Source organism: Gavia stellata, chromosome 25, assembly GCF_030936135.1.
Source record: "Gavia stellata isolate bGavSte3 chromosome 25, bGavSte3.hap2, whole genome shotgun sequence".
NCBI lineage: Eukaryota > Metazoa > Chordata > Aves > Gaviiformes > Gaviidae > Gavia > Gavia stellata.
This window is the reverse complement of record NC_082618.1, coordinates 4,216,901-4,233,420: the sequence shown is the minus strand read 5'-3', so window position 1 is coordinate 4,233,420 and position 16,520 is coordinate 4,216,901. Positions and strand designations below refer to the sequence as shown.

The following is a 16,520-nucleotide window of genomic DNA, read 5'->3' as shown; positions in this document are numbered from 1 at the left end:
CACCTTTGAAGAGTGAGCCCATTCAGTGGCTCTCTCTATCACTAGGAGATACCATTAACAGACCTACTGAAGTGTTTACATCTACTCGTAGAACTTCAGAAGTTTACCATTATTTCCATTTTCATCTACAGCTGCAAAGTCTACTCCGTTCTCCAGAAGGACTGAACAAATTGTGGGCAAATCTTGCTGGGCTGCTAAGTGAAGAGCAGTCTGACGATGCTTAGTCAGTTCATTCACCTGGGCACCTGCAAGCAGCTGTCAAGATGCAAGAAGGAATATGTTCAAAGATGTTTTCAGGGCTGTTAGCCAAGAGTTTATTTCTGTGAATGAAGCACACAAGACTCCACTGTACAGAGATACTTCTAGGCCTCCAGCATATATAAAATGCTATCATTGCTGGGCTGCTGCAATTGTGTTCATGTTCAAATCTGCAGAAAGTGCAAGGTAAGGTTCTTCCTTTGAAGTGAGCTACACTACCTAGTGATTGCTGCAAATCAAACATGCTCATACAAAGGCTACTGATGCAGCTCAGCTAACAGTACAAGCTAAGGGAACTTTATGCAAGTCTGAGTTCTGTTTCAGAAAAAGTGGTGTCACCTTCAGCTCACTTCTCCAGCCTACAGGCAATGTGCATTAAGGCAGAATGTGCATTTTTAAGTAGAGGAAAAATGACTCTCCAGTACATACCAGATTACGCACAATGATCTCTGAGCCAGCTTGTACAGCCAGGTGGAGAGGCGTTAGTTTGGAGGCATCCTGGACCCGAGAGTTTACATTAGCTTGTACACTTATCAGGAACAGCACACTCTCAATGTCAGAGTTCTGAACAGCTACGTGCAGGAAATTCCGACCTTTATTATCAACCTGTGGCAGAAAGGGCACGTGAAATGAAATCCATTATTTCTGTAGAACAGCAAATTGTTATGTAGGACATATTTTCACCAAGAGACACTTGCTCCCTCTACCTGAGGTGAGCTATAGAGCCTTGTTCTTTTCACTGCTTGACATTAGAGACTTATTTGATAGATATGACTATCAAATAAACTAAACTGAGAAACTGTTGGCTGCAACTGCTCACTCTATTCTGCTTCAGACTACTTTACTTCTACTTTATAACCTTGTCATTTCTTGACCACACACTGGAGAGTATTATGACAAAAGGTTAGCAGCTGTTGTAGTAAGTACTGAGCAGCAGTTAATGATAAACTCAGTTAAATGAAACAAACTTGAGTCAATCTGGCAGTTAACACAGAAGAGGGAAGGAACATGCAATCCTGCCACACTGGTGCAAAGTGTATTCATTTTTTGGCTTAATACCAAGTGCATGTTGTTGTTCATTTTTGCCTTGAAGCTGCTATTAAAGCATATTTAGAACTGGCTGCATTTGTAACCACGTTTTAGATATATTACAAGAGCTCACTAAGCACTCAAATACTTTACTAGTAATTAAACTTACATATGGTAGGAAGAAACTCCTGAACAGCTGCCTGAAGTGTCACAGCAGAAGCCTGAAGATACAGTTGGAGGTTTTATAGTTCAGCAGTGCAGCATAACATCTATTATTCAGTTATTTTAGGTCAGGATTTCTGTTTTGAATAGCTTTAGGAGAGCTAGGTAATAGATTATTTTTGTACTAGTCCAGCACAAGACAAGAGTAGAGTTAGAACTTTCTCCTTATATATACATATGCCTGTTCCCTCAATTTAGTACTGACAAGATGAGATACAGTTTGACAAGATACTAACCCTTGATGTTCATACTCACATATAGCACATATACACCTACAGTTTCCTAATAAATCCTGCCACAGAAAACTGGCATCTGGCAAATGGCATTGCATGTAAAGCCACAAAAGGGTAAAGCAGAAATTGCTTGTGGAACACCTGTTACCACAGACTAGTGCAGTAAGACCACCAGCATGCTTTGAACACTCCCAGCTTACCTGTTCAGCAGCTCCTGGCTCCCTCTTCAGAATTGCTTCAGCTGCTTTGTTATTTTTATACGTCATAGCACATGCAAAGGGAGTCATTCCTTGCCTGTCACGTACATTTAGCTTAATATCTGGATGTGAAATCATAAGCTGAATGATAACATTATGTTGGTTGCTAATGGCAACATGGATTGGAGTCCTTCCTTCTGCATCCTAGAAGGAAACCAGAAGTTTGTTATATGAAGATTCAGTAATACACAAATCCTTCCCTAACTCTGAAAAGTAGAGGAAGCTTATTAGTTTAGTTCTGAGACATTTCCAGCTGCCTCCTGCGTGGAGACCAAAACAGTAGCAGTGGGAGCTCAAATCCACAGTGTAAGTGAAGCAAATTGGTATTTGTTTCTCCAAATAGGTTGACCTCAATCCTGGGCTATATAGCCATTTAAGTAGCTCAGAGTAACATTTCCCATGTAGTCAGACATTTTGGGGGCAGAGATGAGCACTCAAGACCATAGCCAAGCATTGCAAGAGAATGCTTTCAAACTGATATTAGTTTCAGGTATTTGATGTTAATACTTTATAGTATTAACAATTTGTAGAATTCAGTTTTTATTTGAAAGAACAATGTACAGACTAAAGTATACAAACCTGAAGTACCATTTCCCTAGCTTGACTCTCAGGCACTAGTGCTAAGCTTTCTGGAAGCTAAACACTTGGAATTGCCCTCACTGAAAATATAACAACATCAGGCATGTTTGTTATGCAAACAGTATATTAAAGTTTAGAAAATTCAAATAAGGTATTTAATCACTTGTCTGTATCAAGCAGCAGTTTACAGCCACAGCTGCTTTGTGACAATGTGTTCTGTCATTCATTTTGACATCATTTTCAATAGCATCAGGACCTAGAAATGTTATGCATTCATTTCTTTTGTTGCTGTTTGTCAAGCTTCTGTTTAAGGATTACTGTGTAATCAAGCGTTACTCTAGTTACATCACCTCAGTTTACTCAATAACAGAAGACACTTCCCAAACATACTAACAAAGTAGAGTATTCTGGAGTTTTACACTATAGCTGATCTAATGATTAATTGCAGCAGGATACAGCCCTGCTCCTGCCTTTAATTCACAATAGGGACAGAAGAGCTGAATTCCAATCATTATATAAGAAAACTAACACTGCAAGAAGTTTTCTGTGTCATTATTTTCCTTCAGTATAGCTTCCTGAATTAACCCATCACATGGGCAGATAAGCACTAGATCTGGTAACAAGGGACAGGAAAGAAAGTAGAACTGCAGCCAGTCATCACACTGGTTCAGCCATAATAGAAGGATGTTCTTTTTCCTATCAAGCAAAATACTCAGCTGAGCGGGAAGTTTGTTTTCATTACATTAGAGGCAAAGAATCAACTTCAAAGTAACTGTGCACCATTTCTCTACATACCTGAGCATTGACATTGGCACCAAACTCCAAAAGGCACTGGATCACCTCTTCCAGTCCCCAGCAGGCTGCCAAGTGTAGGGGTGTCTGTCCATCATGAGCTTCCTCTTCTCCTTCTCCATTCGGGCCCGGCTTTCTGGGACTATTCACATCACAACCACTAAAACAAACACAATATAGTCAATTTATTATGTTTAATCCAGATTTAAACTGTTCCAAACAAGGATCAGAAAAAAGTTTGCAAGAGCTGATCCAGCAACTGCTGACACATTCTACATAAGCACAAGTTCCTGGTTTTAGTTTGACTCTTGTCATCAAGAACAGGATGCTAATATTGACAGCAGAATGTGTCTTTAACATTAGTCAGACTTCCGTAAGTGCCATCAACCCACCAAAAGTCTAGTGAAGCACATACCAGTTGAATGCTCAAAATAGCATTCAGTTAAATTTACGTCAGGAAAATATGTACATGCACATTAGAAGGTTTGTATTTTAGAAGGGGGTCTCACCTGCGAATAAGAAAGCATGCTATTTGTTCACTGTTTTCATCAATAGCTCTATGAAGAAGAGTTTGGAAGCAGCCACTTGGTCCTGACCCCCAACAGGTTGAATCACAGCCATGCCTAACCTGGAAGGAGAAGCACAATGAGGCAGTGAAGTATTTTTATGTCTCCAGCAAGCTCCTACTACTTTATATAGTCCTTGACTAATGCTTCTGAAACATTATCCTTTAGAGATAGAATTTGAGATGCCTTATCTGTTCTTGCGACAGTCACTGAATTTCAGAAAGCTACTTTAACATCTTCCGGACCAGTATTTTATTGGTCTACTATGTAATACTAATCAGGCAGTGTTTACTAACAATTCAGACACTCACTCATATACCCTGAATAGAGGTCTTAAGCCAGTTTGGGTAACAGTTACCTCACTTTCAGCAGTGACAAGCACCTAAAGCAAGTCAAGTAGCCTCAGGAGACATTGCCTTTGAAGGTCTGGCCCCTTTACTTGCTTTCCTCCACATTCAGCTAAAGAGAGGTCATTCCCTGCCCGCTCCCCACCCCACCCCCCCGAACTGTATTTCTAATATTGGTATTCTTCTACTACAGAACTAGTTACTCGAGCAATGTGGCACTAAATAAGACTTGTTCCACTCCACTTTACAAACTATTTACAAGGTTTATAAATAAGTAGTTTCAGTGCTGGTTCCATAAACATTCTTATCCAATACCAGCACAAATGGTCAAGTACAGTTACAAGATTTATTTCTCAGCTCATCAGCACAGATTTTAAATAGTTCTCTAGCAGAAAATAACTGGATATCAGAGACAAAGCTTTCAAGTAACTTCCTTATAAATGAGACACAAGGAGGTCTACTTATGTCTCCTAAAAAGTCTCCTGCTGGATCACCTATGCCTGAAAGTAAATAGTCTTAAAAGTAAATATAAGCCTTTAAAGGCCTTCTTGATGGAACTTTTAAGATGCAATAAAAACTAGCACATACTCTAAAGCATACATACGGGTGTTCAGTTTTATTCAGGAAGCCTATCATTACACAAGTCTGGTATGCTACAGACCGATGTTTTTAGTAGATCCTTACTCTTTCCAGAACCAGGAATCCAGATAGCATATTCTATACTTCTATTACAGTGGCTGCAAGATATTTGGCTATGCAGACTACAGTGTTTATAAAGAAAAAGGAACTTTCGGTGAAGAAAAACCTCTAGAAGTTAGTAGTATAGGACTACTCTGTTCTTTTCATGCATTGAGTTTGTTTTTGCTGATGAGCCCTTTGCTGCTAGCATGACGCACAAAAGTGAGACTAAGTTAAGTCAACTGACAGTCTTACCAGAGTTGATGCAATATCTTCCAGGTTACTTTCTAAGGCAAGCCATAAAGGAGGATTTCCTTTCTCATCTGGCACAGACATGTCTGCTCCCCTGGTACAAATAGCATCAACCACAAGAGGGAGCTGGTTTTTTATAGCTAGCTGTAAGGCAGTCTCTCCATCCTGTGTTCTGTAATAGGTACAGTTTGAAATGTGTTACTACTGCATTATAAAGTTAGGCCTCATGTCACAGTAGTTTATGGGGAAAGCCAAGACTTATCGCCTCATGTGTGTATTTTTGCTGTGGTAAGACCATATCTCTACAGCCAAGCAAATGCACCATGTTAATTTTTCACAGGTAGTTTACCTTTCTTCCCCCCACCCCCCTTTAGTAGCAAGTGATTGATTTCAGAAATTTGAAAAGCATATTAGTGTTCTTAAGGAAATGACAGTGTCTCTGAGCTAAGTGCAGCCATTATTTGAGCAGAGTTCCTTCAGAGCAAGCCTACTGCCACAGAAGGAAACAGCTTTGTCTGCACTGTGGTAACACCTCAGGCAACAGTCAGAAATACCAACTGTTAAAAACCTGAAGTCTGAACAGCAGTATTAGGCAGTTTGTACCCATGACATTCATTACAGTATAGCTCGCCAAATTTCAAAAGACAGCCTGTCAGTCATGTAAGCAGATAAATGTTTTGTTCAGTCTACTATCAACTTGTCTAGGAGACACTCAGGAGGCAAGTTCTATTGGAATCTTGTTGCTGGAGCTACATCTAACTAGTTTAGATGGTAGAAAACATGCAGCTCCAACAAGCTGGCAAACAGATGAGACTATAGAAGTTCAGTACCATGTCTCTAGGACTTTAGAGTCTGTTACAGAGAATTCTGTTCTATCTAGAATTAAGCGGCACCTCCCTCTGCAGCCTCAAGAGGAGGTACTGACCAATGGAGCTATATATAGGTCCAAGTTCACATATGTAATCCCTCAGCCATAACTAGAGCCATAAAAAGCACCAAACGCATAACTATGCACAAATCATGATTTGAAACCAACTTCAAGCCATTATATAGAAGGAAGTCATCACTACCCGCTCCTAAATACGTATCCGGTTCAGTGTTTATCAGTTAAGGTCTTACCTGACATTTATATCTGCCTGATGTTCCAGCAAAAAGAGTGCACTCTTACTGTCTTGCCTCTGTATTGCCATATGTAGTAGAGTCTGTCCGTCAGACATTGTGTCATTGATGGACGCCCCAGACCCAAGCAGCTGAGCTGCTATTGTGTGCATGCCTAAAGAGTTAAGTCTCATTAGTATTTCACCTTCAGTTCTATAAAATAGACCCACCGAAGATCAATAAATAAAGCTTCAAGCTTTCTATTTTCAGTAATTACAGTAAGAGATGCACTGAATCAATGCTAGAGCCTATTAAAATTTACATACATGAGCTAAACCAACTCATGACTCTACCCAGCTTGAATATTTATTTACAGACTTATTGAATATTGATTACTGAGTCCTTTTGGTCTTGCTTAAAGACAGAAGATATGGTCTGGTATACAGCACAGCTTTCCCATTAGTTCTGCCAACCTAGATGTAGTAGAGTCCTCCTTAACCATACCTAGCCTAATCCTTCATATCACTTCAGACTTTTGCCAACAAACTTATTAACTTTGGTATTACATTCATAAGCTATTCCCTTGAATATTACTGGATTAGATGTTTAGCTTAGTTCCTCCTCCTTTATCTCAGAAGCAGATAAGGGCAATGCTAGAGAGAAAGCTACATTTTGATTTCCTTTCATTGGAAAGAAAAATAAAAAGCCTGGACAGTAAAGATGTTTGTTACATATGGATGACATCTAGCATCCCTGTACAAAGCAACATCACTAAGCATTCTGCCTCAACTCTTAAGTCCAGAGCACCAGTAGTCATTCCCCATACAGCTGCTGTTTCCAGTTCAGCAGGACCACACTTAAATTGATTCAGTAGTGACTATACCACCTCTTTCTTTTGACAATGTCCTGATACTATTGAAAAGTCACTTGGCTACAGACAAAAATATCTTCTTTTCCCCAAACCGTTCCCCTCCACAATTCAGACAAGAAAGCATTTTCTGAATCAGTACTTCAGGTTCCATTCCCCTTAATGGCTACTTAAAGTAGCTCACCTTCCCTTTGTAAAGGTCAGCATTACTGTATTAACCAGTGTCTAGAACAGAGTTACCATGTACAGACAATATGGTGATCTGATATTAAAACTACCAGGGAGTTCACAGTGGAACAATTTCACAGAACTGCAAGTACAGTTGTGGGCAAGAGGCTTCAGGCCACCTGCTAGTGAACAAGGGAAGCTGTAGGGCTAGAAATCTATTAGCAAGTCAGATGTGAACATTCAGGTTTAGAAGCTAAGAACTATCTAAAGCTCTTCTTGACAGCTTCTCACTAGCAGCACAAGCCAGGACATGAACACACACCTGCTGTTTTGTCTTAAAAAAAAAATCTTACCCATTTCATAGCTTCCGTATCTTTGTAAATTCTCATCTTGTTTTGAAGGCACATACCTGTCCAAAGAGCCAATCCCAGCACAGTCTGATCTCTTGAGTCCTTTAGACTAAAGTCAGGAATAATTTGCAAGTTGTTGGTAGCATGAAGAGCATTAGCTACAAAAAAAAAGCATAAGGAATTAGAGCATTCTTGTACTTCACCTGCAGTTGCACACTGAAAGCTGCAGGAGTAGCAATGTGATGTTTTGAAGCAGGCTGCTCCTTCGGCAGTCAGTTTGAAAGAGCTGAGCGTGATACCTTCAGTTTCCCAGATGTCATACTGCTTAGGATTCAGGTAGTATTGCCACTACTACCTAATCTTAATACTCATACTAAAAAAATTCAACTTTCTAGCTACGAGGCTTAACCTGCCCCCTTTCTACCTCCATTTCCAAATACAGTGGCATATACAAAGTTCTGAGAATGAACAAAGGACAGTGTACTGCAAGACGGTGGCAGCATCCCTCCTTCTCAGTTCCCTGAGATGGAGGATATTCTCCCCAATTCACCTACTCCCTCTAAATCCCAGTTATGGTAGGAGACAAGACAGGCCTTGCTTCAGCTGTCAAACTCCCTTCCTGCTGCTAGAAAGGAGAAGCTGAACTAGTAGCATTTAATAAACTGTCATCTGCTAGTATTTCAGTACTCAAGTCTCAACTCTACTACAATACTAGCATTACTCTGTACAGTACCCTCTCACTGAAAGAGCTGAGGAAGGCAGAAGTCTCACCACAGAAAGATGCCTTTATCCATATTTGCTTCCAGCATTTACCTGAACCAAATGCTTTGACGGGGAGAGAAAAGGGATCTCAGCTGTACAGCTAGAATACAACCTGGGGCTATGTGTTCAAGTCCATTATCACAGTGAAGAATTTAGCCAAGATTTATGAGCAAGTTAATTTTCTAGTCTTAACAAGCAGATGATTTGAGTTTAAGACTATGTTTAGCCAGTCTTACTAATTGCTCTACTTAAACAATGTTTACAGGAAGACATGCTTTTATTAGTAGTTTGTCAAAACACTGTTTAGCTGTCATCTTGACACACTGATCCACTACAGCATCAATACAGACTGAACCAAAAAACCTACCTTTTTGTTCCAGGATGACTGACACCACATCTGGGTGATTGTAAGCAATAGCCATGTGAAGGGGAGTTTGCAGATAAACATTCTCTGCTTTTGGAGAAGACGCATCCTTCTGACCAAGCACTGCTTCCGCCGTCTGGATGTTTGGATTGGCTCCTTGTTGCAGAAGTTCTGCTGTCAGGTTTGCTAGGCCATGCCTACAGGCCGTATGCAGTGGTGTTTCTCCCTTTAACAAACAGAGTACTAGGTTAACAGCTTAAGACACGAAACCCAGAAAAGAAGTAGCTTTTAAACTACTATGCCCACAAGAATTGGTGTGAAGAGCTTAAGTCCTAGTAGTTGAAGCTCCTTAGGACCTTCAAACTACATGAGTTAGCCTATGTTAAGGACTTCATTACAACAGGCACTGAGAGAAGTGTTAAAAGCATGTTCACAATAGGCAATGCTGTAAAAACAGTGCCATGAGAATGCAACAGTTGTCTGGTCACTAGTAAATATCTGAAAACATGCAAATGGCTCAGCAGGCGTCCCAACTTGCTTTAAGCTATGGTTAGCAACAAGATCTCTCTGCTATTCATTTCTGAAGAGAAATAAGGAAACTTTCAGACTACAGTGTGTAAGTTTCTGCTTTTACCCATTTGTTTTGGTGGTTGACTTTTGCTCCATGAGTTGCTAGGAAGAGAGAAGCTGCCTCATTTCCTGCACCAGCTGCCCTCTGAAGCAAGCAGTTTCCTAAAGAAAAAACATGAACACTCTTAGAGCGTTATTCCAACCACACTTTGATACTAACAAGTGTGCTAGCACCTTCCCCACTACCTTACAACATTAAAATTTGAAGCCAACAATGAAAATACTACCTACTAGTATAGTTCCCTTACAATGCTGGACTGTCACGTGCACTACCACTTAGGAATTAAACATTTTGAAACTGTAAAGAGGACGTTAGGACCTGGCAAGGAGTCCAGGTTTTCTGTCACTTCCTGCAAGTCAAGCTCAACTTGGGACCTGTCAGTGTTCCAGCTCTGGGTAAAGCTACTACCACCTACCCTTTATTATGCAGCAAATGCTGTTGGAACCTCATTCAGTTCCTTAGAGTGCAGTTAGCACTAAGCAATTAACTTCCAAGCGTTCCACCTACACAGAAATGCAAACTTCCGTTTTACCTGTTACGGTGTCTGGAGCATCTGTATTGCTGCCTCGTTGGATCAATCTTGCTGCAAAACTGTTCTCGTCAAATGAGGTTCCATTTACAACAGGGGCATCCTCAAAAGGGTTTACAGACTGATCAGAAGATACAGTAATATACTGAACTGCAAGCCACAGAGCTGTGCTTCCTTCATGATCCTTCAGCTCCAAGTCTAGTCTAAAAACAAAGAGTTAATGTTCCCCAATTTATATCTTAAAAGGGGTTCCCCAATGCAGCTTAACTTTCAAGTGTCTGAACAGCTGTACTAGTTTATCTAATACCTCACTGACAGCTTTTGCTTGCCAAGCAGACTATTGTAGCTCCAGTTACCTCAGAGAATTTGTGAATACTTGGAAACAAAGCAAGACACCTTTTAGTGACTACTAGATTTAAGCTCACTGCTCCTAGAAGCAGCATTGCCCTGGTAGATTTGGGCTCCTACTACGTGTAACAAAGAGGCAAATCCTCTTGTGTTTGAGTAAACTGTGTACAAGAACTGCAAATTCAACTACGAAGAAACTGAATCAAATTAAGTATTCTGCTTCATCACCCTAAGAAGTCACTTGTATTAGCCTTAAGCAGCGCTCAAGTTGAACTCAGGAATGTATTCAGACACTTTAAGAGTCTTACTACTCCTTTTAGCCCCTTTACAAATGAGGTTATTGCTACATTATTTCACCTAGCCCTCTTTGAAAAACACACAGAGATGCAGTTTGCTTCTTCTTTACAGCAGGGCAAAAACTTACTTGGCTTCTGGCATTGTTCTGGCATCTTAAGTTATGCAAAGCCTTTACACTTTTGCATCCCAAGTTAAACCAGTTTTCCTGTCTTCACTGTACAATGTAACCTCAGTGTATTTTACATTTGAGTGAGACTTACTGTTTGCACTGGAGAAGCTGACTGAATACAGGTTCATTCCTGACCACAATTGACACATGTAATGGGGTCCTGTAATTGGAGCAAAGTACAGTTACATTAGTACTAAGTGAGACAAGACTTTGTCCATGGTCACCAACATGCCCCTACAGATTTATGGGGTTAGCTTTTGCCTCTGCTTTCAGAAGGGCACAAGCAGACCCTGAAAGAAAAGACAATCTACCCTTTTAGTGGACATGATTCCAATTAATTTAGTAGTAAGCAACTCTTTACACTAACATAAGAGCTAACCTTCAAGGAAAAAGCACAAGAGCTTGACCTATCAGAACTAAGTAGCTGATACATTAAGTCTTCTATATTGTTTTATGTACTTGTTTGCCAGCCCAGCCTAACCTGTAAAGCAGTTTACAGGTCCTACACTTCAGATAAACACACTACAGATACTGGCTCTTTGAGATAGCTTCAGTTTCACTGACGGACTCAAAGAGAAGTACCATTCAGCAATAGAATTTGCCATCTTAGTTAGCTTGCTTTACTGTTAAAGGCAAATTAATTGTGTGCCATATGTTCTAACACAATCAATTCATCCCACCTTTCTACAGCTGGGCTATGTTTAATTGGTTATGACAGGGTACCATTCAGCCTGCACAGCTTTCTGCTTTGAGTGCTACCCACAGGTCTCAAACTGGATTAATGAATTCACCTTTCCTGCTTCCAGTATCACCTGTGCTTTGCTGACAGACCTGAGCAGGTTCTTAGTGCGCTGCATCTAATCACTACAGTGTTACCTGTTAAACTTGTAGCAGACTTCACTTCACCCAGTATTTACCTTCCTTTGCTGTCTTGCATATTTGGATTGGCTCCTGCCTGTAAGAGGGACTCTGCTATCTGTGCCATCTCTGCCATGACATCTGGCAAATGCTTCTTGGGGCTGTATGATGCCACAAGGTGCAGAGGAGTCTCCTGGTCTCCCAGTGTAGCAGCATTCACACGGGCACCATTTTTAATGAGAAAGTTTGCAGCAAATTTGTCTCCTTTTGTGAAACAAAAGAAGGTTATTTATGGATACACTGGAACCCTATATACTTTTTACAAGTCCAGAAAACTGATACACATGATTTCCCTCTCTACTGTACAATCATTCCAATACAAGTGTCTGCTCTTATAATGCCTTAGCAATAGGTAACTTCAAGAACACTCCACTGCAAAGCCAGGATTAAAATATTTCATAACAACCCCTTAGAAAAAGTGTTTTGCCCAGAGGTTACACGTGCCTCAAGTTCACACACTAGCTTATTTGTTATGGCGATACTGAGTTTACTAGTTCCTCTATCAAGATAAATCCATTGCTACTTAAATGCACAACTAGACAAATTGTGAGACTAAACATAAAAGTAGTTTTTAAACAAAAGATACTATTCCAGGGCATCAGTCAAAAGTGTGAGTGGAAGTTAGTCATCATCTGTTCAGTCTTGCTACATAAACAAGCAATATCACAGCCTTTTTTCTTGAAAGTTTAGGCCTCATTACATATAGAATAAGGGCTTCAACAGTTAGGACCCACCAAGCATGGCATTCCTAAGAACTCCCTCTCAAGAGCTTTTCAGAAGTCAGAACTTAGGCCCACTTCAGTACCTGAAACCTTGGACTTGAAACACCAAGATGCAGAGAATAATTTCAGGATAATACTAATACCCCTTACTCCAAAGACACTTTGAATAGACATATTCACAAGTTGCTTGTCCTGAATGCAAGGCTGGAGAACACAGACGACTGTTTGCCTGTATAAGCAATACAGATTGCTGTATTATCTCTTATCAGCAAGAACCAAAAATCCCATTTTCTGATTTCCATAGCGGACATTCCCCCACTCTCCAGTGATCATAAGTAGTAAGAATCACGTGGCAAGTTCAGACAATTTGCTTTAGCTCTGTTTCCAGAACATGTGATTGTTAACAGTGATTAATTCACTGAAGCTTTGGTTACTAAAAGCAAGCATTCATTCTCAGAGCTCTAGCTTAGACTGAAAGCAGACATTAGAACTAGAGGACAAATGCCAGTATTAAGGATGAAGAGCAGCCTGCTGCAATCTTTCTAGTGCTTTATAGGGCTGCAGCCACCACAACACTGACCTATGCCTAGAAGGTCTCCTACTCCTGCTGCTGAGGTTTCATTCACAGCATCAGACACCAGCATTACCCTGTTTAGATACGCAGGGGATTAAAGGAAGAAGTCGGGAGCTGTATTTTGAGCTCACAAAACTTAAACTACTTCTAAGAGTCCAAAAGAGCTTACTGTTAAAAATAAACTTATGCTTTTAATTTATAGCACTATAATACCCATGAGGTCCAGTCACAGGTAAGACTCCTGTTATACTTGGCTTTCTGGAACAGACAGAGCTGCCAAAGATATCATTGCAGGCAACTAGCAGCACGAGGCATTCACTACAGATTTTTACCAGACTTTGGCCATAGGCCAAGATGCTGCTGCTCCAAAGCCTTCAAGAGTACTGTGACCATGGCAACCAGGTCCTTCAATGCTCCAGTTCTTGTAAGATGTATTTTCTACTTTAAGGTGGAGAACAGCTCAAGATAATCATGTAGTTGTAGTCAGCATTCACTCTGATAACTATGCTACTATTCACTGGAGCTTTGAAGATATTTAGACTGGCATAGAGGCACATCCACCTCCTCCTCATCTTCCAGACAGTTTTTCCTCCCCTAAAATTGCTGTCTAGTAGCAAGGACCCTTGCTGTTAACCATAATCACAAAGCAACAGATGCTGCATTCAACCCAGGTCTAGAAAAAGGCTTCATCTTTATTTGTAACTAGGCTGTCATGCTTGATTCAACTATTTGTCAGAAGGACATTGTGTTGTTGAATTAGAATATTCTCAGTATCTCCCTACATTTCTTCCTTTGGCAGACAATAGTCTACTAGATTGCTTCTGGATGTCATGTAGTGCAAGTTTAGTTCACCAGCCAGCAGGCTAGCTTTCAGATCCCAAATAAGAGTTTGTTTGGTTTTAAGTTTAAAAAAAGAAATAGGGCAAAATTCATCCTTGACTACAATTTTCTAACTGAAGTGTCAATTATAAAGTGACACAGGAATAAGCTTTGGAATATATCTTCCACACTGGGAACAACTGTGAGTTAATAAGGCTTCATATCTTATTCACTTACCTCTTTGGATGGCTTTATGTAATAGACTCCAGCCTCTCTTGTCTGCCCTATCTACGTCAGCCTTGTAGTTGACCAGTGTAGTTGCAATACTCTCCAATCTTTGGGAGAGGGCTAGATCCAAAGCAAGATCTCCATTGTGATCCAATTCATTGAGCTTCCCAGGAAGCTACAACACAAATCCAGTCAATTGACATTAGTTAGAGGTATGCTTACCAGCCCAACATAGTATTTTAACAGCCCATTCCAACCACCATAATGTTAGACCTTCAGCTCTAATGCAAAATGCTAGTGTTGCATTTAGGTTAAGTGCATCTTACACAGGGAAAACAAATCAGAAGACCAGCATCACCACAGGCAAGTCTACCCAGAGGGCTATTCCATGAGAAAAACAGGAGTTCTGTCTGCAAGCCTTGTTTAACTCGCAGGAAGCAAGACTAGTACACTCTTAAAAGATGCTGCCTATGTAGGCATATTCAACTTAGTACTAGGAAGAATTATTCAATTACTCCTTTAAGACACCTCAAATCCCAACTGGATTAGCACCTAGGGGTGCTAAGTACTGCTACAGTCCCAGCTTCCAATTAGGCTTTGAGGCATCTTAAAGGACTAATGGAGTAATTCTTGATAATTAATATTTGAATAATTCTTCCTTCCCCCGTGTTGGGAGACGACTTATTTGCTAGTTGTTTAGAGTGTTCATCCAAACAGAACAAATACCTGTTACTTTAAACATTCAATAGAAGAGGAAAAGCATGTGTTCAAAGAAAGGATGCTTACTGAACTGCCACAAAGCAGCAAAGTTGACTATTATACCATTCAACTTTAAATGTGCATAGCAATATCGGGTATTGGAGTTTTAGATAAAATCTGTTGCATGCAAGATATTTTAAAAGTGTTATGAATCACTTCTGAATTATGTCTTTATGGAGCCTTTACCCCTAGACCTCCATTACATACACAGAAGTAGCTACAGCAATGATAAATATGCAAATAAGAATTAGCGACAAAAATAAGTAACAAGGTTCAGACTGGTAGTTAGAAACTAGTTATTTGAAACACCAAATTCTAGAAGACAGATCAAGTCAGTCTCACTATACCTGTGAATCCATTTCAATAAGATACAAAAAGACTACATCTTCTCTCTCAACTTTAATAGCCTTATGCAAAGGGTATTCTGTCTTTGACTTGAACATTTTATATAGTAACTGAGCACTCATGCTACAGAAGTCTTCTTTACGCAAGTCATCCTAGAAGCAATAAAAAAAAGGGTAAGCAATACTCCTATTTTATTTATGAACAATGCATTGCACAATGTAATTATGAAGTTCACAAAACAAGTTCAGTTAAAAGCTCCATTTTGATAACACCACAACAGGAACAATCCAAGATGCGTTTTAAGACTAGGAAGAAACACTCAGGAAGTTTTTATATCTTACATTTCAGTTTCAAGATCAGTTAGTGGAATTTTTTCCCTTTGGCCTATAGACACAGAAACTAGCATTTTACCAGACGTTACAGTAGATGAACATCTGGTCTCTAAACTCATTTTCTATCTGGACTTAAATCACAGATTAGAGTTTTCTGACAAAAATCCTACAACTGTTGAAGACTGACAACTCCACAGAACTTTGAAAAACTCTGAATAAAAGTAAACAGAAACTTAGAAGTATAAAGACTTTATGTTTGAGTTAGTGCTCATTTGACTAAACAGAAACAACCTCATTTCCAGGTAGAATACAGTGTCAAAAGTTAGGAGCCAGAAACAGAAAAAAGTTAAATAGCTGACCTGCAGGTCCAGGTACAAGAATCTTTTTTTATATATCCACAGATCAAAGCACTCCCCTCTGCTTTGGCATTAACCAAAGAAACATCCCCATCTGGATGATGCATTTTAGATTTAGAATAACTTAAATCCTCACCAGCTAGGCTGTGTTGACAGGTCTTATTTTACAGGTTAATCCATTACACAGTTAATCAACTTTCCTCAAACTAACAGCCCAGAGCAAACAAAACTTCCAAGTCAGTTGCAAGACTCCCTGCCACACCCTCCATTACAGAAGATACTCTTCCCTGGCTTATTTTTAGAAGTAAAAGCAGGCCTGGGATTTGTGATCTGTATAGACAGAGACCAATTATGGATGAACTTCTAAACAGTTCAGAGTCCAGATAAACAATCCTCTTGCTTATTAGAATACAGTTCCTCTGGTTTGGCTCATGTCTAGGAAAGTGAGACACTTTTTACAGTGAAGTATTTCCAATGAACAGAACAACTCTTCAGGCTATAGGCTACTTCCACCTAGTCAAGACATTCACACCAAGATAGACAACAGACATCACCTCTAAAGACAACAAGAAAAATCTTAAGAGAAGGAGCTATTTGATGCACTTTGTTTCAGACATAATTATGAGTTACTATTGTAGAGAATACTAAGTAACACACAGTGTCAAAAGCA

At 39.9% G+C, this 16,520-nt stretch overlaps 1 protein-coding gene across 1 annotated transcript in view; it reads right to left on the bottom strand.

Annotated features, from left to right (window-relative positions):
- The window catches only part of ANKFY1 (ankyrin repeat and FYVE domain containing 1), a 35,671-nt gene that overhangs the window by 7,794 nt on the left and 11,357 nt on the right, over positions 1-16,520 (bottom strand). The window contains exons 6-20 of the mRNA XM_059829501.1: positions 15,165-15,314; positions 14,068-14,233; positions 11,715-11,919; positions 10,889-10,957; positions 9,987-10,186; positions 9,458-9,555; positions 8,827-9,049; positions 7,757-7,855; positions 6,333-6,486; positions 5,217-5,385; positions 3,880-3,998; positions 3,374-3,530; positions 1,943-2,143; positions 688-864; positions 108-255 (exon numbers count right to left, since the gene is read on the bottom strand). Coding sequence (XP_059685484.1) covers positions 108-255; positions 688-864; positions 1,943-2,143; positions 3,374-3,530; positions 3,880-3,998; positions 5,217-5,385; positions 6,333-6,486; positions 7,757-7,855; positions 8,827-9,049; positions 9,458-9,555; positions 9,987-10,186; positions 10,889-10,957; positions 11,715-11,919; positions 14,068-14,233; positions 15,165-15,314 — 2,335 coding nt within the window. The remainder of the gene's footprint in view (positions 1-107; positions 256-687; positions 865-1,942; positions 2,144-3,373; positions 3,531-3,879; positions 3,999-5,216; positions 5,386-6,332; positions 6,487-7,756; positions 7,856-8,826; positions 9,050-9,457; positions 9,556-9,986; positions 10,187-10,888; positions 10,958-11,714; positions 11,920-14,067; positions 14,234-15,164; positions 15,315-16,520) is intronic.